We start from the raw sequence: 26,735 nt of genomic DNA, 5'->3' as shown, positions 1-26,735 counted from the left end.
AATGGGGACCCAGAGCTCTGCGTTTACAACAGACTCGTGGTTCACCTAGACTTTGCATCTAGGAGCTGGTGAATCGCAGCCACTGGCTGGGATTATTCTTCCCGACACCAGAATGCATCTCTGCTAGAGTCACTAGTCCACCTGCTGTAGGAAGGCCCCCATTTGCCTCAGAAAGGGCAGTGATTTCAAACACTCAGAAATGCAAGGAATCATCAAGGGACAAATGGATACTCTGGACTCCGGGAACCAAACTGAGGGTTACAGAAGGGAGGGGCTGGGGGGATATGGTAACTGGGTGATGGGTATTAAGGAGGGCACGTGATGTGATTAGAACTGGGTGTTATATACAACTAACAAATCGTTGAACACTACATCAAAAACTAATGATGTACTACATGTTGGCTAACTGAACATAATAAAAAAAAAGAGAGACAAACAGACAGCTATGCATAGCCCTCCTGGATGCTTCTGCTTTTCCTCAGCCCTGATTTCCTATTTGTGTTCTATTAATCTTTGCTTCTGTATACAGCAGGGTTAACTAGTTCAATAGGTATGTTACAAAGATACTTCCGCTCTGATACACACATAATAAGTAAGTTATTTCTCTTTCTTTTTTTTTTCTTTTTTGGCCAGATATCATGCTATCAGTGCAATTATTTACATAATTGTTTCATTTAATTCTCACAAAAGTAGCTAGGAGGAAGGTAGATATTTTTAATCCTGTTTTAGGGATGACTACACAGAGGCTTAGGAGGGTAGAGTGACTCACTCAAGGTTACAAACTTCCCAAGAAAGCCAGAACTCAATCTCTGGTCTTCCTCAGTCTAATACTCACAGTGGTTTCCTTTACATCGGCTGACCTCTCTGGGCCAGTATGTTTTCCGTTGAATGAGTAGCTTATATCATACGATTTCCTGAATCTTAATTCTGTTGATGTCTCTATGGAAACTAGTTAATATCCTTTGAAACTTAGAACTTGTTGAGAGGCGGGAACTGAGGACTGTTTTACTCAAAGGAAAGGGATGAGGGGTGATACCTGTGGTCACAAATAATGCTATGTTTTCAAACAGCTGTTGACAAAAGGTCCAAGTGGATTTGTAATTTAAGAAAAGTCTATGTATTAATCCTCACAGTATTGCTGTGAGCGCACTCAGGTCAACTCAATGACTCAACATTTGCTCTGTGGTGCTTGTGTCTGGGCCCTGTCAGTGAATGGAGCCCAGCACAGGGTGACTCTCCAGAGGAAATAAGGGAAACAGAGAAGCTGACCCGCATGTTTCCAAGTCTTGGGCTTTCTCCTTTAGGGATGGTGACAGCTCAGAAGCATCCAAACATCCCACAAGTTTTCCCTACATCCAAGTTATCAGATTCATTTTTGATTCCCCAATCACAAAAATTATGTTCTCTGTTGACACGGACAATGGTACAGAGACACTTCATTCATCATCTCTGTTTGGTTCTTCCTACCTAAATTTTTCACCATTCTCTTTAAAGTGAATATGGGTTTCCCAAAATACGAACAGCAGCTCCTCCTACGGAAAGTCAGTCATAAAATCGTTTTAATAAAATGCTCAGAGAAATGGGGTTTGGAGGAGGATACTTTTCTCAGACTTTCCACAGTTCAGTGGCTCAGGTACAGCTAGCCTAGTAACAACATTATTAATACAGTGTGGATGCCAAGCAGCTGATCACAGCAGGGAGTTCAGCTGCCCAAGGAGTTCCTGGCTAAAGACGACCATACATGAATGAGGAGAAATGTGGAAATGAGTGCCAGGAACAAGGCAAACGTTGTAGTGTGCGTCTCCACTGAGAGCACGGAAGGAACCCTTCTGGAACCATCCTTCTTCACCACCAGAAGACTGAAACACTTCACAGGTAGTTTATTCCATCTGGATACAGAAGCACCGACTTGTGACAAGTAAGCGCACTGGCCCGTGCAACAGGCAATTGTGTATCTGGTAGTCCCCTGTCCCTGCGTCATAGCTCTGGGCTCCTTGCCCCCACCCCTGCCCTGCACTCCTCCAGCCCTTACACCGCACCCACTTTAATGCTCCTGACAGCCTAGCTTCAGGGCCCACCAGCTGTTTCCTGTCTATGCATCTGTGTCACCCAGCAGACTGGAGGTGCCTTGTGGACAGGCCAGTGTCGGATGTCGGTCCACCCCATCTATCACACTCGAGGTCGGCCGCTGGGTCAGTAAAGTCCGTGCAGCTGAAATATCGATGCTGTGCGGGATACCCTACAGCTGGGAGAGGAGTGTACCTTTGTCAGATGACTCCTGTGGGGAGAAGGGAAGGATTTGTGGAGGAGGCTCTGGGCTGTGTCCATCCACTGCTGGGCTTCTCACTGGCCTCCCCATCCCTGGAGGAAACCCAGGAGCTGGTGCATGCAGGGAAAAGCCTCCTCTCCCTAATTTCCCAAGAAGATGGGGAGGGGCACCTCACTGGGGTTTCTTGAAGATTTGGACACTTGGACTCCTGCTGGGACTGGGACTCGGTCCCTCAGGACACCCAGGCCTCCTTCCTCTTTCCCTCTGCTCCCTCCTGGTGGGCTGAATCCCAGACAGGTGGCCCATAGACACAGGTACTGATCAAGATGAGGGGACCCTGCCACCCCAAAGTCCACTAAAACGGAACAGAACAGAAAATGTCTCAACCAAGAGACTGTTAAGGACTGGTTCTGGAAATGGCTACAAAGTCAGAGCAGGGAGGAGGGGTGGGGTTTGTCCAGGCGCCTGGTCATCTCCTGAAGGCACCGCTGGGTCAGGGCAGGTACCAAGCCCCCCTCCCTCCACCCCCCACTCCAGGACCCCATTCTATACAGGCCTGAGGAGAGGCCCACCGAGGCCCTGGCTGGGTCTGGTCTCAGCCCCCTCGCCAGCCCCGCCTCGAGCTCGGAGGCTACAGGAGCGAGGTGTGCAAAAGCAAACAGGCCCGGCTGCCCTTTGGACCTTTTGCAATTCGCCGGGCTTGCTCTCTAAGCCCGGGCGCTGCGGCCGGGGCGGGCGGCCTGGTATAAATAGGGCGCAGACACGGGCCGCGCATTCCCTCCTCAACGGTGCCGGGCGGCCGCCTGCGAGTGCCAGTCCCTGAGGAGCCAGCCAGGCAGCCCGTCGGCCAGGAGACACGAGGCGCAGCGAGGGAGCCGCCCGCGCCGTCGGCATGGGCCCTCCGAGGCCCGCGCTCCTGCTGCTGCTGCTGCTGCTGCTGGGGGCCGCCGGCGCCTGGGCGCGTGAGTGGGGCGGGCCGGCCTGCGGGCCGCGGGGTCCCGGGCCGGGGGGGGGGGGGGGGGGGGGGGGGGGGGGGAACCCGGGCCAGCGGTGGCTGGTCCCGCCGCACAACACGGGAGGGGGGGGCAGCACAGGCTGGGGAGGGGGTTCTCCAGAACCTGCTTCTCCTCTGAAAGCGCAAGCGGTACCGCTGCCGGGGAGACCCTGGGCCCCATGGGAAGACGGGAGAAAGCAAACGCTGTCTCTCTCCTTTTCTTACAGAAGATGAGGTGCTGGAGAATGTCAGCCCCAGCTGCCCAAGTAAGGCGTTTCCCCACTGGGCGGGGAAGGGCGCCCCCAACCCCTAGCCCCTAGCCCCTCCTTCTGCACCTCAGCTCACTAAGATGCTGGGACGCTATGATGGATGTGCTCTGCTCTGAGCCCCAAGAAGCCAGTTCCTTGAGACTGTGCCCACCTCCAAGGGCTCTCAGTTCCTTCTACCTGTATTTCTATTCTGTCTCAAGGGCTTGGCCTGGGGGGGAGGGACTGTCACTCTGTCGGCCCACGGACACATTAAAGAGACATCCCATTGTTTATCAGTGGCTAATCATTGATTCGAAGCACATGAGGGTGAGGAAATGCTGACTTTAACCTTTGTGGAGAAATCCAGACGCCCCCACCCCCGACTCCTTCATATTTACCTGACCTCCAGGGGTCAAAAGAGCTGACCTCGCGGTGGTACCCCGTGTACGCCTCAGAGCGGGAGGCTGGCCTCTGATGGGGCAGCAGTGCCATCTTGTGGCCATCTGGCATCGCTGCACCTGTGCTCTTTTTCTCACATTGTTCGGCAAATTCCTCTCAAGCACGATGGAAAACGCCAGAATTCCTTCTTGGGTTTTTCTTAAGACAGTCAGACAGCCATAATACTTAATGAACTTTGCCTCGGGGATTTGGGAGAACCAAAAAAAGAGCCACGGGATTGTGTTATTTTCAAGCTGAAAAGGCATCAGAGGTATTTGCTTTATGATGCCAGCTCTTAATTTGCCAGTCTCTCCTATAGACCTTCTGAGCCCCATTGTTTCACACTCCCCTCCTTGCACCTCAGATGATACATTCAAAAAATACTGGCAAACGTAAACATTATCCTCAACAAAACATAGCGGGGAAGTTAAATGTGTAAAGGGAAATTATAATGCAAAGTCAATTAAAAATAATTTGAGTTTCATTACCATTTTTGTGTGTGTGTGATCTTTGCCACTACCTCTCGCTTTCCAGAATAGACTACCCTTGGGGGAGTTATGTCCTATGTAGCTGACCTATTTCTCCCTATTTTAGAGGGTGCATCTCGATTCAAGCACCTCAGGAAGTATGTATACAGCTATGAGGCTGAGAGTTCCACTGGGATCTCTGAGACCCCTGATTCAAGGAGTGCCACCAGGATCAACTGCAAGGTATGGAGGGGACAGGAAGAGCCACTGGAGGGACCCAGGGCTCCCATCCTTGCAGACCCAGCTCCTGCCAGGACTGCCGTAATCACAAAGTGAGGGACTGTCCCTGGGTTTGAAAGTCAGCCACTCTGCTGAGTTTCCTGCCGCAAAAAAAAAAAAAAAAAAAAAAAATTGCCAACCGGATTTATTATTCCATTAGCTTCCAAGGTGTAACTGGAATACATGATCTAGAATATCAGCATTGCAGGACGGTAGATTTAACATGATGAAAGAGGCCCAGTGGGTAAGCCAAGGCAGGTGGGCATCTCAGGAAAGCTTTCTGGAGTGCAGTTTTTATACTCTGAGCCAAACAGAATATTTGCTTAAGACAAACAGGGGGAAAAAAAGAAAAATTTAAATATGTAGTTTGTTTTCCAAACTTTATCGCCGAAATGACTGTATTCATGTCAATGTTCATATGGAACAGATCTAAGGGCCGCTATTAGGGGCCATGTGGGAAAGAGAAGTCAAGCTGGAAAACTGACTTCTTTCTAGGGCCCCGTAGTCTGTGTTGTCAAATAAGGTAGCCGTTGGCCACACGTGGCTGTTTAAATTGAGTAAAACTTCTTAGTCATACCAGACACGTTTCAAGTGCCCATGGCCAGCAGATCTCTATCAGACACAGTAGATGTAGAACATTTCAATCACTGCAGAAAGTTCTTGAACAGTGCTAGATGACTGTTAGGGACCTCTGCAAACTCCAACAATACATAAAGCTCTGAATAGGCCCCAAGAGATACAAACAGTTGGGTTGCTTGGCTTTTTGGGGTGACATTAAGGAAACATTTGCTGTTGAAACCAACAATGGCCTTCTTCCTGCCCTGTTGTCCTTCTTCTAGCTCTTAGACTGCATTCCCTCTAGACAGTGGGTCCCCAACAGTATTTCCCTTGGTGTCCTGATGAGAGAGTAAGCCCTGGGCTGTGAAGGGTCTCATGTTCTTGATGGAGAGTCTTCATGTACTGCTTGCTACTCTCTTCTCAGGTTGAGCTGGAGGTCCCCCAACTCTGCAGCTTCATCCTCAGGACAAGCCAGTGTACCCTGAAGGAGGGGTATGGCTTCAACCCCAAGGGCAGGCCCTCAGTGCATAAGACCAAGAACTCTGAGGAGTTTGCTGCTGCCATGTCCAAGTAAGGCGTGGGCCTATCTGAACTTCTGAGCTCTGGGATTCACTGGATGTGCTCTGGATGTGTTGTACATACGTGTCCGTGTGCACGTGTGTGTCTCTGTGTGTGTATCCAGGGAGGGATGGAATGCATGCGTTTATATGAGGCATGTGTGTGAGGATAAGTATTTTATTCTGTATTCACCATGGATCAGGGAATTGCTAAGTTGTCACAAAAGTCAAAAAGAAGGAAGAATTATTTACCCTTCCCTAGTGAAGTGCCCCTCATTATCATTTAAATGTGCTTCTAAAAATGTCCATGCTTTAAAACTCCTTGAGACAATAAAGGTGAGATGGTTTATTTAAACAAGTGAATTCTTGTTTAAAGAATTAAACAAGACCGGTAGCCCATGGTCTTCAGGGAGGGTCCAGCAGGACTTGGTGTGGTGCAGGGTCTGTTCCATGGGGGCGGCAAGGCCCAACCTCAGGGAGTGCAGGGAATGCCAAGTCATCCTCCCCCAGGGCCGGCGTTCTGCCTGCATAGTGACCAGGCCATCCTGGTGTTTGCAGCTGGCCTGTCTTCTGACTGATCCGTGTCTGTATTGCACCTGTTGTAAGTATTTTGAACATCGCCCCTGCCTCAAGTCCAAATCACAGTTAGTAGTGTCCTAAGTGTGTGCAAATACAGGCAGCAATAGGTTTGTTGATCCGGGAGCATCAGAAACTCCCGGCCCGTCTTTCGATTTGTTAAACATTAGACATGAAAGCCAGTCCTTTCTCTGCAGTCAGCCTTGATGCTTCTGTCTCTCGCCGAAATTTTATCCGAGACCTAAATGTGTATGAGGGACAAGGATGCAGTGACAGGAGGGACTGGTAGTTACTTTTTGGGCTTTACCTTTCTCCAAACAAAAGGGACTCCTGCTCTTGACGACCACAGGCTTTCCAAGCCTACATTGCAGTGTCTAGAACTTTCTGCGAGGATGTAGATCTGTAGGAGATGTGCCTGGTCTCCTTTTCCTCCTTCTGACTTAACTAGAGCAGGTACAGCCCTGAATTTCCAAAAGGAAGTCCCCAAAGGGAAGTTCCTAAGACCATAGTTGATATGGGCTTTAGACATGGTCTCAAACCATATTAAAGAGCGACTACCCAACAAATGTATGAAAAGAAGTTCAAATTCACTAGTAGTCAGGAAGTGTAATTAATGTAACAACAATATACTTATCACATTATGCCCATAAGATTACAAAAATGTAAAACCGCCAAGCACCTGTTGCTGGTGACCTCTGAGGCAAAGGGTACCTATAGCATTGCTGATGGAAATGAGAGCCAATAGTCAATATCATAATCAAAAACTTACTGCCTTTGACACAGCAATTTCAAAATGCTGGGACTCTAGCCCATGAAAAGAAAAGCAGTAATGTATGAAGATAATATGCATAAGGGTGTTTGTTCCAGTGCTGTTCATGTGGGGGGGAAAAAATCCAGAAAGAAAGTGAATCCCATCAAATAGGGAATAGGAATCCCATCAAATGGGGACACACTGAATCAATTACATATAACCATAAAATGAGAAAGCTCTATAGCTTTAAAAAAAAAATCTGTTAGCGTTATACCAAATGAGGCAAAGGATTTCTGTGGAGTATAATTGAGAAAAGCAAGATAGAAAAAAATGTGGAAAATACAATGTCATCTGTGTAAAACAAGCAATGAAAAAATCTTTATGTGCAAATGTTTCCACCCCCACACCTCTAGATGGGATTGCCTGAGTGTGGGGATAGAAATGGAAAACCCAGTGGGTTGTTCTGTGAGAAGCATGAGAGCAGAGACTGGTGTGGGTAGAAAACAGCATGGGGACGCGTGAGACAAGCAAAACAAGTAAAGTACAAGAATGCCAAAAACATACACATATTTGTATATTTTTTTGGAAAATGTACATTTATAAGGAAAAGATAAAAAAAAAAAAAAACCATGAGTAGAAGGGAGAATGCAAAGCTACCTGGCTTACGTCCAACAGGCTCTCAGCGGAGAAAGAACATTTCTGTGACCTCACTCTCTCTGGAATAGGTACGAGCTCAGGCTGGCCATCCCTGAAGGGAAGCAAGTTTTGCTTTACCCAGAGAAAGAAGAGCCTAAACATATCCTGAACATCAAGAGGGGCATCATTTCTGCCCTCCTGGTTCCCCTGGAGACGGAAGCGGATAAACAAGAGTTGTTTCTGGTGAGAACTCAGAAGGTTGATAACAGTGGCCCTTTGAACTCATCTTCACATATTTGAGGCGGGCCCCACTGTGTATATAAAGTGGATTGTTGATTTAGCTACATGGCTAGCTACACACAAGAGGCCCTGTACTGGTATGAAGCACCCGTACCCAAGGCTCTCCCTGTCCCCTGGGCTCACGGATGGCTCCTCCTGAGCAGGTGGAGCAGGTTAGCCTAATTTTAAAGCAGTATATGTGGAGTCCTGACCACCCTACTCTTTTGTTTGCTTTTTTGTGTCCCCACGAGGTATAACACAGTAAAGTTGGTGTGTATTTTAAGCACAGAAAATAATTGAATCTGTTGCCAGCCTCTCTCAAGAATTTCAAGTTTCGATCTGAGAGAGAATTCAACTTATTTGAGTCCCGTGAACATTTTTGAGCCCTTACTGTGTTCTAGGTTCGATACTACACTACCCTTGGAGAAGACAGAGACATGTCCTGCCCAGAACTTTCCTCGGGGAGTTCTCGGGATCTGGGGAGAGAACCAAGACACACTGAACACAGGGCAGACTGGAATACATGCCGTAAATGAGCAATAGAGAAAATCTTCTGAGAGCACAGAATACAAAGTCAGAGTCGCCTGGGTCCTAGGAGGGTCCAGAACCATCCTTCACTGGCCTTCTCACTTCACCTCTGGCCAGCCAGCAATGCCCACCCTGTGCCTAGGAAGAAGAAAGTCCCTTCCCAATCCAAGCTGCTCCTGCCTTTTCTCCCAGGCTCCTTTCCCAGCCCCTCTAAAGCACCCACGGCTGTTTTCCCACGTTGAACATACCTGTTCTATCTCCTACTCCCATAGGATACTGTGTATGGAAACTGTTCCAGTGACTTAACTGTTAAAACAAGGAAGGCAAATGTGGCAACAGGAATAGCCATTGAAAGGAACCTGGAGAAGTGTGATCACTTCAAGCCCATTAGCACAGGAGTCAGCCCACTTGCTTTGATCAAAGACATGGTAAGTTTCACATCCACATTGCTCCTTGCACCGAGCACTGTCCTCTTGGTTATTAAAATTCTGGAATGTTAGAGCTGGTAGAGATTTTAGAGAAGAATCAACCCAGCCTCATCTTCATCTAGACTATAGCAGGAAACTGAAGACCGGACCAGGAAAGGACTGCCCAAGGCCACATGGCCTGTTATTAATTGAGCCAAGACTAGAATCAGGTTCCGGATTCCCCAGTCCACAGCTCTGTCCTTCTTGCTGTCCTTCTGTCACTGGCAGCAAACCTTCCACCATCCCTGGAGAATAATGACTGTCTATCCCTGAAAAGGTTCTAGGGCTTAATGGAAGGCAGCAAAGCCATCTATTGCTGTTTCCTGTAAGAGGGCTGGATGTCCCCAGCTCCAGGCATCCAACCTCTGAGGAAGGCCCAAGACCTGTGTTCCGCTCTCCTCTCCCTCACTCCTATGAAGTGACATTACCAAGAGCAATTCCAATGTCCTGTGTCCTTTCATCCTATGTACAACCATGATCGATGCCTGGCCTCTCTGCCTCCTGCCTAGGCCAGCCCCTTGGTATTAGCCTTCTCTCCTGCACCTCAACAGGGGTCATGTGGCACCATATTACCAGAGCTTGCCCAATGCCTTGTAATCTTCTGGTACATGAATCACAGCTTATCTCAATAAACAGGAAGGACTTGAGCAATCACTGCCATGCTTGGCAATGTTCCTGGTCATTGTCCTTGAGGCTGAAAATATGACGTCTGACGGCCACAAGGGTCATAATCAGAAGAGGCCAAGGCACTGGCTTATGTCTCTTTTCTGAGCACTTGCTGTGTGCTTAGCCCCACTCTGGGCAGCACTGAGGGCCAGAGGCAGTGGCAGATGAACCATGGACCTTCCTTTGTACCTACAGTCTAATCCAGGAACAAGGTTCCTACACATGCCAGTAAAGGACAATAAATGGCATACTTGATAAAGTTATAAACTGAGCAGTGCAGACAAGCAATCCTAGGCCTGACCAGGGAGGAAAAGCACTACTCATGTAGTTCATTTGGCAAAGCTGGTTGGTAGATCTGATTAGACAGAATGGTGGGTGAGCATCCATCAATCTAGCCTCAAAGATTTATGGAGGATGTGGACCATGAACCTGAAAGATACAAAGAACATGAGAATGGAAGAGAGACATAAGGACAGGCTTCTAGGCAAAGAAAACTTAAGAAGCAGTGTGAAGTGTTAATGTGTGGTGGGCGGGTATATGTACGATACCGGGCTGTATACACTTTGTGCAAGATGAGAGATCCAGTGGGGTGGAACAAGAAGAGTCTACAGCTTGACTCAGCTTTGGGTATCCTGAGTTATTGCATCCCTTTCTTTAAATGTCAAGTACCAAGTTACCTTCTTTAACTGAGTTTATCTAGTGGTGCAGAACTCCCATCTCCCATCTTCCTTGAAGGTAAATGCCCATGGCAGAAGAATCAGGTTCAAGCCCTAGGAACTGATCAAAATATTTTTTTTCCAATCTCATTTACAGTTCCGCCCCTTGTCAGCTCTGATTAGCAGTAATCAGTCCTGCCTGTACACTCTGGACCCAAAGAAGAAGCATGTGTCAGAAGCCATCTGCAAGGAGCAACACCTGTTCCTGCCTTTCTCCTCCAAGTAGGTCACCTTCTGCACCCTGATTCATCATTTATGGAGTTGATGTGAGATGAATGCTTCTCAATGCCCTGTTCTAGGCAAGGCTGTGCCTGGAGGAGGCTATGAGGAGGTACAAAGCAGAGTCCATCCCTGTCTCCATTTCAAGCTAACAGACAATTTAGCAGGAAAATCTTAGGAATACAAAACAATTTGAGACCAACCAAAGATATCTGAGACCCCGACTTTAAGGGTTATGGATCAGGAAACCCAGGGATCCTTGCAGGCTGCCATGGTTAAAAAGGCTTTATGGAAGATTTGGGATTGGTACCAGAGACTTGTATACCCAATCCATTTTGAAACCTGATCCATCAACTAGTGTTTACTGATTAATTGCTCTATTCTTGGCATTGTGCTGAGGGAGCTAACACAGGAATTTCAAGGCACGATGTTAGTCCCTACCCTCTGGACACTCCAGATTGGTGAAAGGTATAAGGTACAGATGTCCCTCTGTGCAAGGACAGCTAGCATGACCGGGAAGAGGTGGAGGCTATTCATTGGCAGGGAAGGAAGTCAAGGAGGCTGGATTTAATGGTTTGAAAGGTAGGCAGGATTTGGGTAGAAGTAGAGAGGAAAACATTCAACATGAAAAGAATAGTACGCTCTAGGGAACTGGCCATCCATGACATGATGTGCCTCCTTCGTTACCAGGAATAAGTATGGGATGATGACACAAGTTACACAGACTTTGAAACTTGAAGACACGCCTAAGATCAACAGCCGCTTCTTTAATGAAGGTAAGATTTTATATGCACATAGTTGCCAGGGCTGGGAAATCTGCCCAAGACACACCATGTACCATGGCTAAGAAATGTCTGCTGATTGATGAGTCAAGTGGGCTTTGACATTCTGGCTATGGGCTGCTCCAGTGAGAAAGCACGTCCCTTTCAAAATGTCAAGTGCCAGTAGGATAAAGGAAAAGGAGAAGTATCCCCAAACTACCTGGGTTTTTGTAAATAGGAAATTGGCCTCCTAAGTCTACCTTTGGTAGATCTGACAACCTTATACACCCTATAATAGGCCTGGGACCTGGATGAGTTGGGGCAAGTGGGAGAGGGCCTTTGGGATCAGGAATCATTCTTTAGAGCAGGATAAAAACTTAATGATCTCTAGTCCAACCCTAACCCTGTATTTGTCTTATATTTAAATCTGCCGTGGGGCGCCTGGGTGGCTCAGTCATTAAGCATCTGCCTTCGGCTCAGGTCATGATCCCAGGGTCCTGGGATCGAGCCCCGCATCAGGCTCCCTGCTCAGCCAGGAGCCTGCTTCTCCCTCTCTCGCTCTCCCTGCTTGTATTCCCTCTCTAGCTGTCTTTCTCTCTCTCTGTGTGTCAAATAAATAAATAAATAAAATCTTTTAAAAAAAGACATTTATAAAAAAAAATCTGCCGTATGCATTCCCTCATTGTTCTCAGCAACCTATGATGTCAGGTGGTAGCCGTGTGTGCTTTTATACCCATTCTACAGAGGGGGGAAATGATACTTAGAGAGGCTTGTGATGTATCCAGGGTCTCTGAATATTGGAAGTAGTGCAAGGTCAGACCTTGGGTCTAATTTAAGTCAGAACTCTTTCCATTGTACCACATTTCCCCCATTATTCCCCCACATTTCCCACATTAACCCCCGTCCTGTTCAGGGTGATGGAGGAGACACAGAAGCATCTTCCCCCCCCCATAAGCTGCTTATAGATCCCATTGGAAAAAATGACAGGTGAGCATCGATGGGTCTTGCCTCAGCCACAGCGTGTCAGTGGCAGCACTACCTCTAGTTCCTTCTAGCAAAGAGGTTATCTGATATCAAATTCAGACAAACCTGGATTCAATTTCAGCTCTGCCTCTTGCACTCAGAGAGGTCTTAGGCAAGGTGAGTTGCTCATCTCTAGGTCTCAGTTCCCCTGTCTTTAAATTGAGGAATAATAGCAAGCCCATAAGGATACTGTGATGAGTCAGTAAAAACATTGAAGTCAAACACCTAGCACAGAGCCAGATACATAACAGGCATTGAGTATAGGATAGTTTTCTTTTCTTTTTGCTGATACCTCCTAATTTCCAGTTTTCGGTAGACCAGGAGGTGGTTGAAATGTGGAGGTAAGCAAGAATCCCTTTGACACTTTCACCCTTCCAGGTGCCGAGGAGGTGGGTCTTGCCTTTGAGAGCACCAAATCCACATTACCTCCAAAGCAGGCTGAGGCCATTGTGAAGACTATCCAGGAGCTGCAAACATTGCATGTCTCTGAAAAGAATGCCCAGAGAGCTAACCTCTTCAACAAACTGGTTACTGAGCTGAGAAGTCTCAACGATGAGGCATTCACATCCCTCTTGCCAAAGCTGACTGAGGTGTCCAGGTATTTCTTGAATGGTTGCAGCTATATCTTTTGTATGACCTATGATAAGTGGCTGAACTTTCAAACCATGGCCAAGCAGAAAATCTCAGAGGCCACTGAAATATCAATCCAGTTATTCCACTAGTCAATCAGTTAATGTTTGCTGGATAGAGAAATATCAACTAACGTGCTTAGAGTTCCATGGGCCACACATACACACACACACACACACACACACACACACACACACACACACACATACACACACATCCGCGCACACACACACGCTCCATTCAGGGCAGATATGTATTTGTGTGTCAAAAGGGAAGAGAAATATTTCTCACATTTTGATGGGTATCTTCTAATTCCTCATTCTATTATGAGTACCCTGGAAAATTTTAAAGAAAAAGAAGTCTGTGTCCTCTGGAAGCCTGGGCTAGTGGAGAGAGAACTAGGCAAACAAAGAGATACTGTGATTTCTCTATACTTCAAGGCATTGGCTCTAAGTGCTGGGAAGGTCGGAGGAGGGACTAAGGACCAAAATTAGGCCATGCCAATGTTTTCCTGGCACAGTCTATGTTCTGAAGGAAGGACAGTGATAACAGTCCTCTTTTGGTGATTAATCTGGGGTCCTTCTTCAGACTTTCCTCCATGGTGCTTCTCCAGTGGACAGTGCTTGTAAGGAAGGCTCCCTGGGATCTGAGTTGGATTTTGGAAGATGGTTGGATTTGGAGAGTGAATAGAAAAGAAATCAGGGCACTCCTGTCAGAGGGAGCATCATGGGCCAAGGATATTGGAGCTGCCTGAAGGCGATCTATGTAACCTTCTCTGCTCTTTCCTTCTTAGCCCCATCACCTTACAAGCCTTGATTCAGTGTGGACAGCCCCAGTGTTACACTCACATCCTCCAGTGGCTGAGAAGTGAGAAGGCCAACCCCCTCCTGATAGATGCTGTGACTTACCTGGTGGCCCTGATGCCAGAGCCCTCAGCCGAGAGGCTGCAGGAAATCTTCAGCACAGCAAAGGAGCAGCAGAGCTGGGCCACCTTATACGCTCTGAGTCACGTGGTCAACAAGTGAGTTTCGCACTGGTTCTCCTCCTTGGAGCTGAGGAAGACCCCACATCCCTGTACTAAGATTATACCCCACCCTCCACTTTCAGACTCTTGCATACTCTTGTTTTCTCCACTAGCCATTTTGAGAGCAAAGACTTGCAATAAGAAATCTTCCCACACAAGCTTGTATTTTAAAGTAAACTTAGCTATGCTTGCTAAGTCCTAACTCTTACTCTGTAGCTATCATAAGGCAAACCCTGTGGTGACCCAGGACCTGCTGGATATTGCTGATTACCTGTTGGAACAGATTCGCGATGACTGCACTGGGAACAAAGATCACACCTACTTGATTCTGAGGGTACTTTCAGTCTTTTGTATGATATGCATTATTTCAGAAGCATTTTCCTGGACACCCCCTAGTTTTCCTTCTGCACCTGATTTGCCCTTGTTTCTTTTCAATGCAGGTCATTGGAAATATTGGAAGAACCATGGAGACAGTAACCCCAAGATTTACGTCTTCAATCCTGAAATGTATCAAAAGTACAGAGCCATCCCTGATGATTCAGAAGGCCGCCATCCAGGCACTGAGGAAAATGGAAATTAAAGATGAGGTGAAGTTCACAGAGGAAGTCTGAATGTAAAAACTTTATTCAGATTAACAAGGACTTGGAATGAGATTCTAAATTTCATCATTCTACTGCTTTCTAATTGCCAATTTTAACAAGCCTATTGACTGCCTAGCAGTATGTGGAGAAGAAAGAAATATTAGACCGTGCTACCACTCTAGCCTCGAATATGAGATTTTAGCTACATGCTGTCCCCCTACCAGATCAACCGTCACTCTCATCTTAGGAAAACATGACTGATTTCCCCCATTTTCCCAAACTGGGATAGTCAACCTGGCCCTGTCTTGGGTGCAAATGACTCCAGAACTTTGGAAAATGCCTTATTTATTCACCCCAAATTCTCACTATCCCTTCCCACCTTCATTCCCGCATTAAAATAATTTATGTTAAAACAAGTTTATTTTCACTTATAGTAGCAGATCTTCCTCAAGTCACAACTTGAGTATGTTAATGCAGTTGAATGTAACATGCATTTAATAGTCTTCTGAGACCCTTCCTTGAGCTGGTTGTTCTGAGAGACACTAGTGAGAAGATACCATACCAGCATTTGAAAAATTATCAGAAAGAAATTTGACTTGCATGTAGTAAACCACCAGTAGACCACACCAGTGTTTGCCAGGCATGTTCTATGTTCTGACCAAATGACAGTGGTAACAGTCTCCTTTTTTGGCTACAGGTCCGGGAAGTTCTTCTTCAGGTTTTCCTCAATGATACCTCTTCAGGGGATAAGCGACTGGCTGCCTATCTCATGCTGATGAGGGACCCTTCCCAGTCAGATATTAACGAAATCATCCAGCTTCTTCCATGGGAACAGAATGAGCAAGTAAAGAACTTTGTGGCTTCCCACATCGCCAACATCTTAAACTCAGAAGAACTGTATATCAAAAAGTAAGTAAGAGTAATTTTCCCCCATCTGCCACAAAGGGCAAAGAGTAATCCACCACCCCACCCAACCCCCGCCCATTCCTAAAGGCCATTGCCTGCCCTTTATGGGGTGTTCTTTCTTCTGGGCAACCTGCACACAAAAATGCAGCAGAAGCAGACCTGAGCCAAGCTCTTGGGCAAATGAAGTCCAGATAGTTTGGTAGCGTTCAGCAATCCATATTTCCTTGGGGTGAGAGAGACAATGGACTCTTAACATGATGTGTAAGCTAAAACTATGCTCCTTCTTTCCATCTAGCTTGAAAAAGTTAGTGGAAGAAGCTCTGAAAGGATCTCAACTCCCAACCATCATGGACTTCTCAAAATTTTCCCGGAACTATCAGTTTTCCAAATCTGTTTCCCTTCCATCGTTTGACCCTGTTTCAGTCAAAATCGAGGGAAATCTTATATTTGATCCAAATAATTACCTTCCTAAAGAAAGCATGCTGAAAACAACCCTCACTGTCTTTGGATTTGCTCCAGCAGACCTCTTTGAGGTATGTGTGAGACTAAGAAGAGGCTCCCGTCCTCTCTCCTGTTCTGTACAACACCATAAATAGAAAGTCAAGGGAGTCATGAGCCAGCCTGGGGAGGAGCTATAATCAGGCAGCTCGTTCCTACCATCAGTTTGAGGGCTTCTTCTTTCCCTCCTCCCTTGCCCTCCTGCCTTCTAGCTAAAGGTCACCTGAAGCATGACTCTGTAGTATTAAGGGAAATGTAGATGTCTCAGGGAAGCCCTTAGAACCAAATCCAACAAAACACATGGGCTATGCAATCAGACTGATCTGGTTCAAACCCCAAATTCATTACCAATCTGAATCTCTCGTTTAATTGTTTATCCTCTCTGACCTTAGTGTCTTCTGGAAAAGGACAAGTAATAAGTTCTGCCTTTCAAGATTCCAGTAAGATTTAAATAAAACAACTCCTGTGGTGGCTGAGCTCAGCTCTTACCCCATAGTATTCATTAAATACTTGTTTAATTAAATGGACATGAGGAGAGGAATTGGAGGCTGACATGCAACAAAGCAAACTGACGGCATTTTCTTGCCTGATTTTCTTTCTCAGATTGGTTTGGAAGGGAAAGGTTTTGAGCCAACATTGGAAGCTCTTTTTGGAAAGCAAGGATTTTTCCCAGACAGTGTCAACAAGGCTTTGTACTGGGTTGATGACCAAGCTCCTGATCATGTCTCCAAGATCTTGGTGGACCACTTCGGCTACACCAAAGATGATAAACGTGAGCAGGTATGTTTCTATTAAGAAAAGCTTTGGATCTCAGTGCAAAAATATTTTTCTCCAAGCCTAGAAGTCATCAAGGAGCTATCTAGCTGAAATGATAATTATGTCTATTATTTACCAGTCCTGTGGGGGTAAAGACTAGGGTCCTCTGCAGTTATAAGCCTCCTGGAGATTCAGTGTGCCCAGGAGCCAGACTTATTAGAGGCATTCTCCCATACTGATTAACAGTGTAGACTCTGGGGCATGGGTTTGAATTCTGACCTTACTGTCTTCAAAATGTGCACACCTGGGAAAGCTGCTTGATACTCTGCTTCTACATCCCCAGAGTGCTGATAGTCCATAACTCACTGGGTTATTTAGAGACTAAATGAAATAAAGTATGTAAAATGCTAATCAGAGTACATGACTGGTACTGATTGTTCAATAGCAGACATTATTTTAATTTTTGAGTTCATATTTTCATTGTTAACTGCTTTCTTTGGCTCTTAGTCATATAGTGGGAGCAAAATCTACTTTGAAGCTAGCATAAGCCCCCACTTAAGGAGTGGAAAATAGATTATATAATCTGGACTTCTTGTTCTTTAATTTTTTGCTACTCCAAGTGTGATTCAGTCATTGGCTCACATGAGAGTTTGTTAGAAATGCAGATTCTGAGGCCCCACTGGGATCTACTGCATCAGAATCTGCATCTTAATGACATTCCCTAGGTGACCTGTATGTACATTTCAGTTTGAAAAGCAGGGCAATAATTTACTCCTAGATGCTCACAGATGGCCCCACCTCCACCTTCTAATTTACTCACCTCCACCTGAGGCTGAGGGTCTTTGCTCTGGGTCTGTCAATCACTCTTTTCTTTCACATGTTTAAGCATCAGTCTATGGAGTTCTTCTAATCTCTAAAAAGAACTTGTCTAGGATAGGGTGTTTTTCAAGCTTTTGGCCAATTTATATAGCAGCTACATTTTCTCAAGAAACCCCTAGTATTCATCCCTCGTCAAAGGAGAAAGGGATAATCAGGAGAGACGTGAGGGACAGACAATCTTCTGCTCTTGGTGAGCCTAGGAATCCTGGCATCCCGGAGAACAAAGGTCCCTCTTACTATGCCTACATTCAAGTTAAGAACAGCATGGAAGCACCCACTATCCCTGATAAGACCTCAGTTTCTCTTTTCATCTCAATTTGGAGGAGCTATCTATCTTTCTGTAAAAGGCAGGAGTGATTTCAGTGGCTTCCCTATATCCCCACCTGTGTACTTACATTTAGCGCATCATGGCTGCAGCATATGGGCCCCACATCAGGAATCTAAAGGTGTTTGACGATGCTGACATCTCATTAGACATTTTGTCGTTAAAATCCCAGGACATGGTCCATGGAATTATGCTCAATGTTGAGAAGCTGATCAAAGATTTAAAATCCAGAGAATTCCCAGAAGCCAGAGCCTACCTCCGCATCCTGGGAGAGGAGCTTGGCCTTGTCAGGCTCCATGACCTCCAGCTCCTGGGAAGGCTGCTGCTGAATGGTGTTCACACTCTTCCTGGTATCCCCCAGATGGTAAGTGGGCCAGGCACCATCACGGGCAATGAGATTAGCCCATGCCCTTTTTAGATCCCCCAGACTCCTTAAGATCCTGTCCCACAAACCAGAGAAAGTACTTGTACTTCCTTCAAAGAAGCAGGTTTGCCTTGAATTTCAGAGAGGAAGATTCTTGGGTTGCAAAGAATTGGTAACATTTAGAAATTAGGCCTTTGGTAATATTAGGTGTATCTTTCAAGGGCATCCATTTGTTCATCTGGAAAACAATATTAAGTGTATCTCCCATTATCTATGCTACAAGTTCCCTATGTCTATGCTACAATGATTATGAAAGGATGCATTTGACAAACTGTAATCCACTATCTAAATATGAGCTATAGTTTCCATCATTATTAATTTATTAATAAGGGAGAAAATATCCAAATATTATTCCCCGGTATTTGATAAATAATAATGTTGGCTTTAAGAAACCAGATTCCAAGTTATTTTCTAAAAATGTTATTTAAAAAAAAACAATGCATACTAATATGTCCATCAACTCAATATCTCTTTAGCTTAAAAAAGTGGTTTTGGGGTGCCGGGGTGGCTCAGTCACTTAAGCGGCTGACTCTGGGTTTCAGCCCGGGTCATGATCTCAGGGTCCTAGGATCAGGCCCTGAGTCAGGCTCTGCACTCAGCAGTGAGTCTGCTTGTCCCTCTACCTCTGCTCTAAATAAATAAATCAATCTTTTAAAAAAGTGGTTTTATCATAATAGATTATACTTAAGTAAACCCTCATTTCCATTTAGACTCCAAATAACCAGAATTAATCTATGCCATCCAAGGCTACTTAAAGCTCATAAAGCTCTGAGGCACAGCAGTATTCTTAAGTGACTGAACCACTAGATCAAAATGACATGGTATCTGTCTAGGGCAATTTCTTATATCCCAATCTGTTGAAAGCAATAATCATGCATTTTATCAAATAGCTAATCAAAATATACTAGTCTGTTTCTTTCTGGATAAAGAAGAACAGTTATTGTCTGATATGTGGGAGGTTGCATTTCACAAATCCCACTTCGATGAGGCTTACTTGTAGTTACTGTCCCCTGTTGGATCTACAGATTGGAGAGGCCATCAGGAAAGGCTCAATGAATGACTTGTTTCTTCACTACATCTTCATGGACAACGCCTTTGAACTCCCCACTGGACTTGGGCTACAACTGCAAGTCTCCTCCTCTGGAGTCATCACTCCTGGAATCAAGGCCGGAATGAAGCTTGCAATAGCCAATGTAAGACCCTCTTCACTTTTTCATTCCTTAGGTTCGTCTCCTCCACGATTGGTTTCTTGTACGATTTTAAAATGTGTGTAGTTCAAGATGAAGTATATCATCATTGTCATTGCCTTATTCATTTTTATGAAAAACTTTAGGATTCCACTAGGAGGCTCCACCTTGCTAGCTCTGAGCAGTAAGGAGACAGCTATTCTCAATAAATGAGGATTCCTGTCCTCTTTTCATCCTGTTATGTTAACTTTAAGCAGTTAACTCGGGCACTTCCTAGTGCTGGGTATCAGTGTAATCTGGCTCTGGGGAACTGAGAACATGGCTTTTCTTCCTCCAAAGAAATCACAATAATGTTTCCTGAGGTGTGAGTGATCAGAGATGTTTGCCCAGGCATGGGGAAGCGCAGCTGATCTGCCTGCACAGGGACTGAGATATTTAATGAAGCTGAACAGGTCATTTTCTGACTTACAGTTGCAGACAGAGCTGGTGACAAAGCCCTCTGTGTCCGTGGAGTTTGTGACAAACATGGGCATCATCATCCCAGACTTTTCAAGGACTGGGATCCAAATGAACACCAATTTCTTCCATGAGACAGGCCTGGAGATGAAAGTTGCCTTGAAAACTAAGCAGCTGAAGTTCATCATTCCTTCTCCAACGAGACCAGTCAAGCTGCTCAGTGGCAGGTAATTCCATCTGCCAGATCTGACTACCAGTGTGAGAGGGAGAGTTGAAACTGGATCCGTAGGACTTGACTGCCTGAGATAATTCAGGACCCTATGAGCCTGGGGGTGTGGGGGGAGAGAAGGTAGTGAATTACCTACTTTTAACCTAGCTTAGACTCACCAAACAATTACAATTTCCTCGACTGTCCAGGTTTTACCAAATTGACATTTAGGACTTACTGATTAGTCACTTGTTATTAGGTTATGTTTGTTTGTTTGTTTGTTTGTTTGTTTGTTTGTTTTGAGAATGAAGAAACACGAACTCTAGAGAAATCATCCTTGGGAAATGAACATATTTTCCACAGGAAAAATACCAGAGGACATACTAATCTGTGGTAGCTAGCTCAGTGGATAGAGCATAAAGGTCCTAATCTCAAGATTATGGGATGCAGCATATATGGAGAGCTCCATTTTCAATGATATCCTTAAACACTGATTTATCTTAGTTTCTATATCTTGGACACACTAATTTGTTGATTCAAAAAGAGTATAAATAGTATTTAAGTGCCTAATATATATGAAGCACGTGGAATGAGATACACCTGACCTTCTAGCGCTTAGTTCACAGGAAGGACGTACAATGAAGCAAGCCATTAAGTATCAAGTGCAGGCGGAGAGGAAACACTGGAGGACATGAAGTTCTGTAAGATGTAGCCTGTGGCACTCGGGGAAAGTTTTCTGAAGAAAGTGATGCTTGAGCTGATACCTGAAGGCTGTCAGAGTTATGCAGACCAAGGAGAAAGGAATGAGTGTTCCCAGGCTAAGAGAAGAGAATGGCTTGAAGGAAAAAGAATAGTTCAGGAGCTGCAAGAAAGTCAAAACTCAGTGTGGTGAAGTGCACAGGGGTCATGGAGGGAGGTGACAGAGGCTGGCCTTCTGAACCATCTGAAGGATGTTGTACTCTTCTGAAAGGCAGAGGAGTTTAAGGTGGGAGCATAAATAAAGCAAGCCCGGTGTTGTAGAGGACATGCTCTGACTCCAGAGTGGGACATGGATGGACAAGGAGCGTGACTGGAGACAGGGTGACTGGTTGGAGTCTGTCACACCCACCTGTGGGTGAGAGATGCTCGCAGCCTGGAACAGGTGAGGGCCAGGGAGGGTGCGGGGAGGAGCGAGCCTACTCCAGAAATTCTTAGGAGGTGGAAACAAGAGCACTTGGTGATTGACCAGATACGAGGGGAGGAAGAAGAAGAAGAGCAGTGGGGGTGTCTCTCACTGAAACAGGGAAAGTGGCTGGTTTGGAGGAAGCTGACAAACTCGGTTTGGGATATACCACCTTTGAAGTCCTGTGAGACCACCCGTTCGAAGAGCTGGCAGCAGGACCAATGGGTCTGAGCTCAGTAAACAGGCTGGAGCGACAACTACGGGTTTGGGCGTCATCTGCAGATAGAGGTGGTTGAAGTCAAGCAGCAGTTGGTGTAGGGTAAGACGTGATAGACTAGGACAGAAATGGGGGAAATGTGAATGTGTGAGGCGGAGGAGGAGAAGCAGCAAAGAGTGAGGAGGAGTGGTCAGAGAGGCGGACGAAGAGCCCTGGCTGTAAAGGCTCACAGAAGCCCAGGAGAGGCCACCAGGGTGGATTGCCCCATGGGTAGCTAAACCTGGCACTTAGGGTTCCAGCCCACCAGCAAAGCTAGCATTTAGGGCACCCCTAAAACGACGGAAATAATATAGAGAAAAGAACGTGATATTTTAAAAAAAAAAATCCTTGGATGAAATCAGGACATTGTTGAACTTTGTTGCACTTAACTAATTTTTTTAAGTACATACTTGGGAGGAGGACTCTAAAATCCTTTCAGAGGTTAGGGACTCTAAAGTCTTAATCTGGCCATAAGTGAGCAGTTCTCCCTAATGCTTCTGGGAGATCAAGGAAGATTAGGCCTAAGAAGGTCCTTTGGAGTTAGGAGCAAGAAGGTGATTGGAGATGCTGATGGCGGCAGTCCCAGAAGCACGATGGAATGGCATCAGATCACAGTTCATGAGAAGCTTGTTGAAAGAGTGGAGACCATGAGGCCGACAAGTTTCTTGATTGTGAGGGAGACAAGAGGGGCAAGCAGGGAAAGAAAAGGGTGTGTGTGTGTGTGAGTGCACGCATGCACGTGTGCACACATGCAATGGGAGAGGTGTGCAATGGAGAGGTATGCACGATGGGAGAGGCGTGCGATGGGGGAGGCGTGCAATGGGAGGGGTGTGTGACGGGGGAGGCGTGCAATGGGAGGGGTGTGCAGTGGGAGAGGCGTGCAGAGGGAGAGGTGTGCAAAGGGAAAGGCTTGCGATGGGGAGGTGTGTGTTGGGAGAGGTGTGAGATGGGGGAGGTGTGTGATGGGGGAGGCATGCAAAGGGAGAGGCTTGCAAGGGGAGAGGTGACTTGGACTTATTCAATGTGGGAAAGAAGTGGAAAGAAGCCAGTAAAGTCAGAGTTATCCCTAGGCTTCCCTTCATGGGAGGGAAGGGGCACACCAGAGTTCAGGGCCCAGTGATTCTTATTTAACATCTGAATCTCTGTTTCCTCTGTAAAACAAGGAGCCTCCTAATGCCTGCTGTTGTGGGGTTCACAGCGAACAAAAGTAAACAACTCAGTGCAATGTCTGAAACAGAAGAGTCACAGTGTTTGTTCACCTTGTTGATGTTTGTACTGTTCACGGTTTCTGAGTAAATCAGATAATCTGAGGTGGGTGTGGACAGAAGGGAGACAGAGAGCAGGTTAAGGGGGCAAATGTTGACACTGCGACATGCGACTACCAGTGATGTTCAAGTCAACTGGTAACTTGAAGGTAACTCAGGTTTTTTCTTTCTTCACCAGTAACACATTGCATTTCCTCTCCACCACCAAGACCGAAGTGGCTCCACCTATCAACGAGAACAGGCAGTCCTGGTCGGCTTGCAAGCCTCTCTTTACTGGCCTGGACTACTGTACGTCGGGCGCTTACTCCACCACCGTCTCCCCAGAATCTGCCTCCTACTATCCGCTGACCAGGGACACCAGGTCAGAGTTGCTTAGTGTCCCACCCGCATCTGCTCACCTTCTACATTATGGCCGCTTGGCAGGGCAAAGGGAAATCTGCTGTGTGTTCTAAGAGGCCTGTGCCACCAGCCTTCGGCGTTTGCACCATCCTTTGATTATTTAAAATTACCTCTGTCCAGTGCACCTGAAGATTCTTAACATTCCTACCTAAACTTTGAGTAGGACTGAGTTTCTCCATAGGTGAGGCGGCGGGGCGGGAAGGGGTGGGTGCGGCAGTGTGGCTGGAAGGTAAATCATGACTCCTAAAGGAGGTCTTAGCTCAAAAAATAAACAACCAAGGTGATTCTAGCACACTCCCTCCAGGGAACTAAAGCCATTGCCCATGAGAAATATTCCTTTGAAAGTATCTCTTTATAGATGGTGTCCCTCTTTTCTCCCGTATGCATTAAAGGTGGAATCACAGCACAGATTCCAATTTGCTCCTAATTCAGTGTCCAGGTTTCTGAGCCTCCAGACACATTAGCTGGACTTTTCCTGGAGCCCCCTGATGTTTTTGAAGCATCGGCCATGCTTGGGGGCTCTTTGTCCACAACTCTCTCCGCTTCCACTGTTTGTTCTCAGCTTTGCTGATACAATCAGCCAACTCCCGCCCAGTTTGTCCAAACACCCTGGGGTCTCCCCTGGCCTTGGGCTCTTGGAGGGACTGAAAGGGATCAGAAAGGTCCTCCTTAGTTAGGGACAAGAGACGATATTAAAATAAGGACTGTATTTTGGTTGCCATGGAGGCTGAGTTGTTTTGGGGGCGGTTAACATCATCACTGAAAGCTCTAACATTGTGCACCACATTACACTGTGATATCTTTAGATTTGAACTGGAACTGAAGCCCACAGGAGAAGTAGACCAGTATTCTGCCAGTATAACCCACGAACTGCAGAGAGAGGCTGGAGACCCGGTGGACATACTAACCTTTGTAACTCAGACAGAAGGCAAGTATCTAGAAAGGGCTCCTCCATCTCTGCCTCAGTCTCAGGTCCAGGACTCACAAGGAGGACTGATTAATTTAACGTATTTAACAAATTTATTGAATGCCTGAAAGGTGTCAGGCCACTTCTAAGAACTGAGGCTAGAACAATAAACAGTGGTGATAAACTCTGCCCACATACTGTTTACAGCCAACAGCCAAACAAGTAAATATTCAGAATGCCAAATTGGTGCTGCGGAGAAAAATAGAGCATAAAGGAGAAAGGGTGGAGGAAGACAGTGCCATTTGACATGATAAGGGAAAATGTCACTGGTAAAAGAACATTAAAAAGAGACTTGAAGGAGATAAGGGCAAAAGCCATATAGGAAGAGTGTTACAGGCTGAGGGGCTCGTAGGTACAAAGGCCCTGAGGCAGGTATATGGCTGCCAGGTTGGAAGAAAAGGAAGGAAGCTGGTATGACTGAAGAGGAGAGATCAGGGAGGAATATGGTAGAAGATGAGGTCACAGAGGTAGGGGAAGTAGGGGAAGGATGGGCTTGTAGGCCGTGGCAAAGACATTGGCTTTTACTGTGAGTGAACTAGGAAGTCACTGGAGAGTTTCCATGATCTGAGCTGAAGACTTTAGGGGGACAGGGACAAAGAAACTAGTATATGGGCTATTACAGTGATCCAGACCAAAGATATGGGCGCTTTGGATTAGAGCAGTGGCAAAAGAGATCTAAGAAGTAGTTGGATTCTGGACATATTTTGAAGTTTAGGCTTCTTGGGATTTGCTGATAAGGTGGGTATTGAATGTAAGAGAGAAAATGGAATCAGGATGGCTCTAAGTTTTTTGGCCTGAGCAACTGAAGAGTGGAGTTGCCATTTACCCAGTTACAAAATGCTGGTGGAGAAGCAGGTTTTAGGGGATGGGGCAAACTTAGACATTCACTTTGGAAGATCTTTTAATGTAGGAATAGTATGTCACAAAATTAAATGAAAAAAAAACAAAACCCACAGGAAAGGGGGTGCATGCTGAAAAGAAAGGTTACATAACAACTTTCCAAAGGTGTAAAATGGGCACACCTGTGGATTGGAGAAAGCCTAGGAATCTCGTGACAAAGGAAAGAGAAGTCTGGAAGAGGGGAAGCCAGGGCTGGGGTGGCTAGGAACCAGGAAGGGTATCCCAGGTAGAGAGTCACATAGAGATGTCATGTCTGCCTGGCACAGAAGGACCTCGAGACTTTGTTGTTCCCTGAATACGCCAAGTGTTTCCCATGTCAGATCTTTGCATTCCAGGTCCCAGTGCCTGGAATGCTCTCCCCCCAGAACATGGCATGGCTCAGACCCTCTCTTCATTCCGGTCTCTGCCCACACACTGCCTTATCAGAGAGAACTCTGACCACCACGCAGGAAATAGCACCTCTCTATCCCTCTCTTTATTGTCTTCTTCAGTTTTACTTTTCTTCATGAAATCCAGTATCATCTGACATGAGTAATGTGCCTGTTTATTGTCTGTACACTCCCCCACTAGAATGTAAGCTCCACGAGGGCAAGGACTCCCCAGTGCCAAGAGCAGTGCCAAACACGCGACAGGCAATCAATAAATATTTGCAGAGTGAACAAATGTGTAAGTTAGAAATTTAAGGTAAAATCCTAACCTGTGTCCTCATTTGAGCACATTGAATGCTGAGGATTTCTCTGCCTTTTCCTCTGCTTCCTTCCTAAACATAGCTTCTGTTCCTTGATTCTCTTGTACACGCCTTTTTAGGTACGAAGCACACTGAGGCTACTATCATGTTCAAATATAACCACCAGAGTAGGACTTTGTCCAGTGAAATCCAAATTCCAGATTTGGACGTTGACGTTGGGACAATCCTCAGAGTTAGTGATGAATCTACTATGGAAAAAAAGTCTTACAAGCTCACCTTGGACGTTCAGAACAAGAAAATCACTGAGGTCACTCTCACTGGCCACATAAGGTATGGAAGCCTTGGGGTGATCTGACCTGAACTGCAGGCCCAAAACTGACCAAACCAAGGTGCCTGGGTGGCTCGGTCAGTTAAGCATCTGCCTTTGGCTCAGATCATGATCTCAGGGTCCTGGGACCGAGCCTCACATCTGGCTCCCTGCTCAGCGGGGAGGCCTGCTTCTCCCTCTACCTCTGCCCGCCGCTCCCCCTGCTTATGCTCTCTCTCTCTCTCAAATAAATAAATAAGTCTTTTTTAAAAATTGGGGGAGAACAAAGCTGAGCAAACCAGGGGCATCCCCAGTCTATGGTCCAAGAGGCAGATAGAGCCCTCAATATTCTGACCCTCTGCACATGTCCAGTTGGATCTTCCTACCATTCTCTGGACACTTAATGTTCATCAGGTACTGTGCTGGGCGCTCTAAAGGAATTATCTCAGTTCTCATAATAAACTGCAACATAGATACGAGTTTCC

The 26,735-nt window shown here is 46.2% G+C and overlaps 1 protein-coding gene across 2 annotated transcripts in view; it reads left to right on the top strand.

The window, feature by feature from the left end:
- The first annotated feature begins 3,061 nt into the window (after positions 1 to 3,061).
- The window catches only part of APOB (apolipoprotein B), a 37,993-nt gene continuing 14,319 nt past the window's right edge, over positions 3,062 to 26,735 (top strand). Inside the window, exons 1-22 of one of the 2 annotated variants that reach the window (XM_073897036.1) lie at positions 3,062 to 3,231; positions 3,491 to 3,529; positions 4,544 to 4,659; positions 5,678 to 5,823; positions 7,863 to 8,016; positions 8,853 to 9,008; positions 10,527 to 10,651; positions 11,339 to 11,424; positions 12,811 to 13,030; positions 13,856 to 14,083; positions 14,303 to 14,420; positions 14,527 to 14,673; positions 15,365 to 15,576; positions 15,869 to 16,106; positions 16,675 to 16,851; positions 18,204 to 18,395; positions 19,481 to 19,648; positions 20,114 to 20,325; positions 23,168 to 23,350; positions 24,195 to 24,316; positions 25,826 to 25,921; positions 26,063 to 26,273. In XM_073897036.1, the coding sequence (XP_073753137.1) occupies positions 3,162 to 3,231; positions 3,491 to 3,529; positions 4,544 to 4,659; positions 5,678 to 5,823; positions 7,863 to 8,016; positions 8,853 to 9,008; positions 10,527 to 10,651; positions 11,339 to 11,424; positions 12,811 to 13,030; positions 13,856 to 14,083; positions 14,303 to 14,420; positions 14,527 to 14,673; positions 15,365 to 15,576; positions 15,869 to 16,106; positions 16,675 to 16,851; positions 18,204 to 18,395; positions 19,481 to 19,648; positions 20,114 to 20,325; positions 23,168 to 23,350; positions 24,195 to 24,316; positions 25,826 to 25,921; positions 26,063 to 26,273 (3,416 nt within the window). In that variant the 5' untranslated portion in view covers positions 3,062 to 3,161. The remainder of the gene's footprint in view (positions 3,232 to 3,490; positions 3,530 to 4,543; positions 4,660 to 5,677; positions 5,824 to 7,862; positions 8,017 to 8,852; positions 9,009 to 10,526; positions 10,652 to 11,338; positions 11,425 to 12,810; positions 13,031 to 13,855; positions 14,084 to 14,302; positions 14,421 to 14,526; positions 14,674 to 15,364; positions 15,577 to 15,868; positions 16,107 to 16,674; positions 16,852 to 18,203; positions 18,396 to 19,480; positions 19,649 to 20,113; positions 20,326 to 23,167; positions 23,351 to 24,194; positions 24,317 to 25,825; positions 25,922 to 26,062; positions 26,274 to 26,735) is intronic. The other variant, XM_025867581.2, reaches the window with a different exon arrangement.

This window comes from Callorhinus ursinus, unplaced genomic scaffold (assembly GCF_003265705.2).
Source record: "Callorhinus ursinus isolate GAN/ISIS: 27379988/994484 unplaced genomic scaffold, GSC_fseal_2.0 scaffold10, whole genome shotgun sequence".
In the NCBI taxonomy this organism is placed as follows: Eukaryota; Metazoa; Chordata; class Mammalia; order Carnivora; family Otariidae; genus Callorhinus; species Callorhinus ursinus.
The sequence above is the reverse complement of the archived record's forward strand: the minus strand, read 5'-3'. Positions and strand labels throughout refer to the sequence as shown.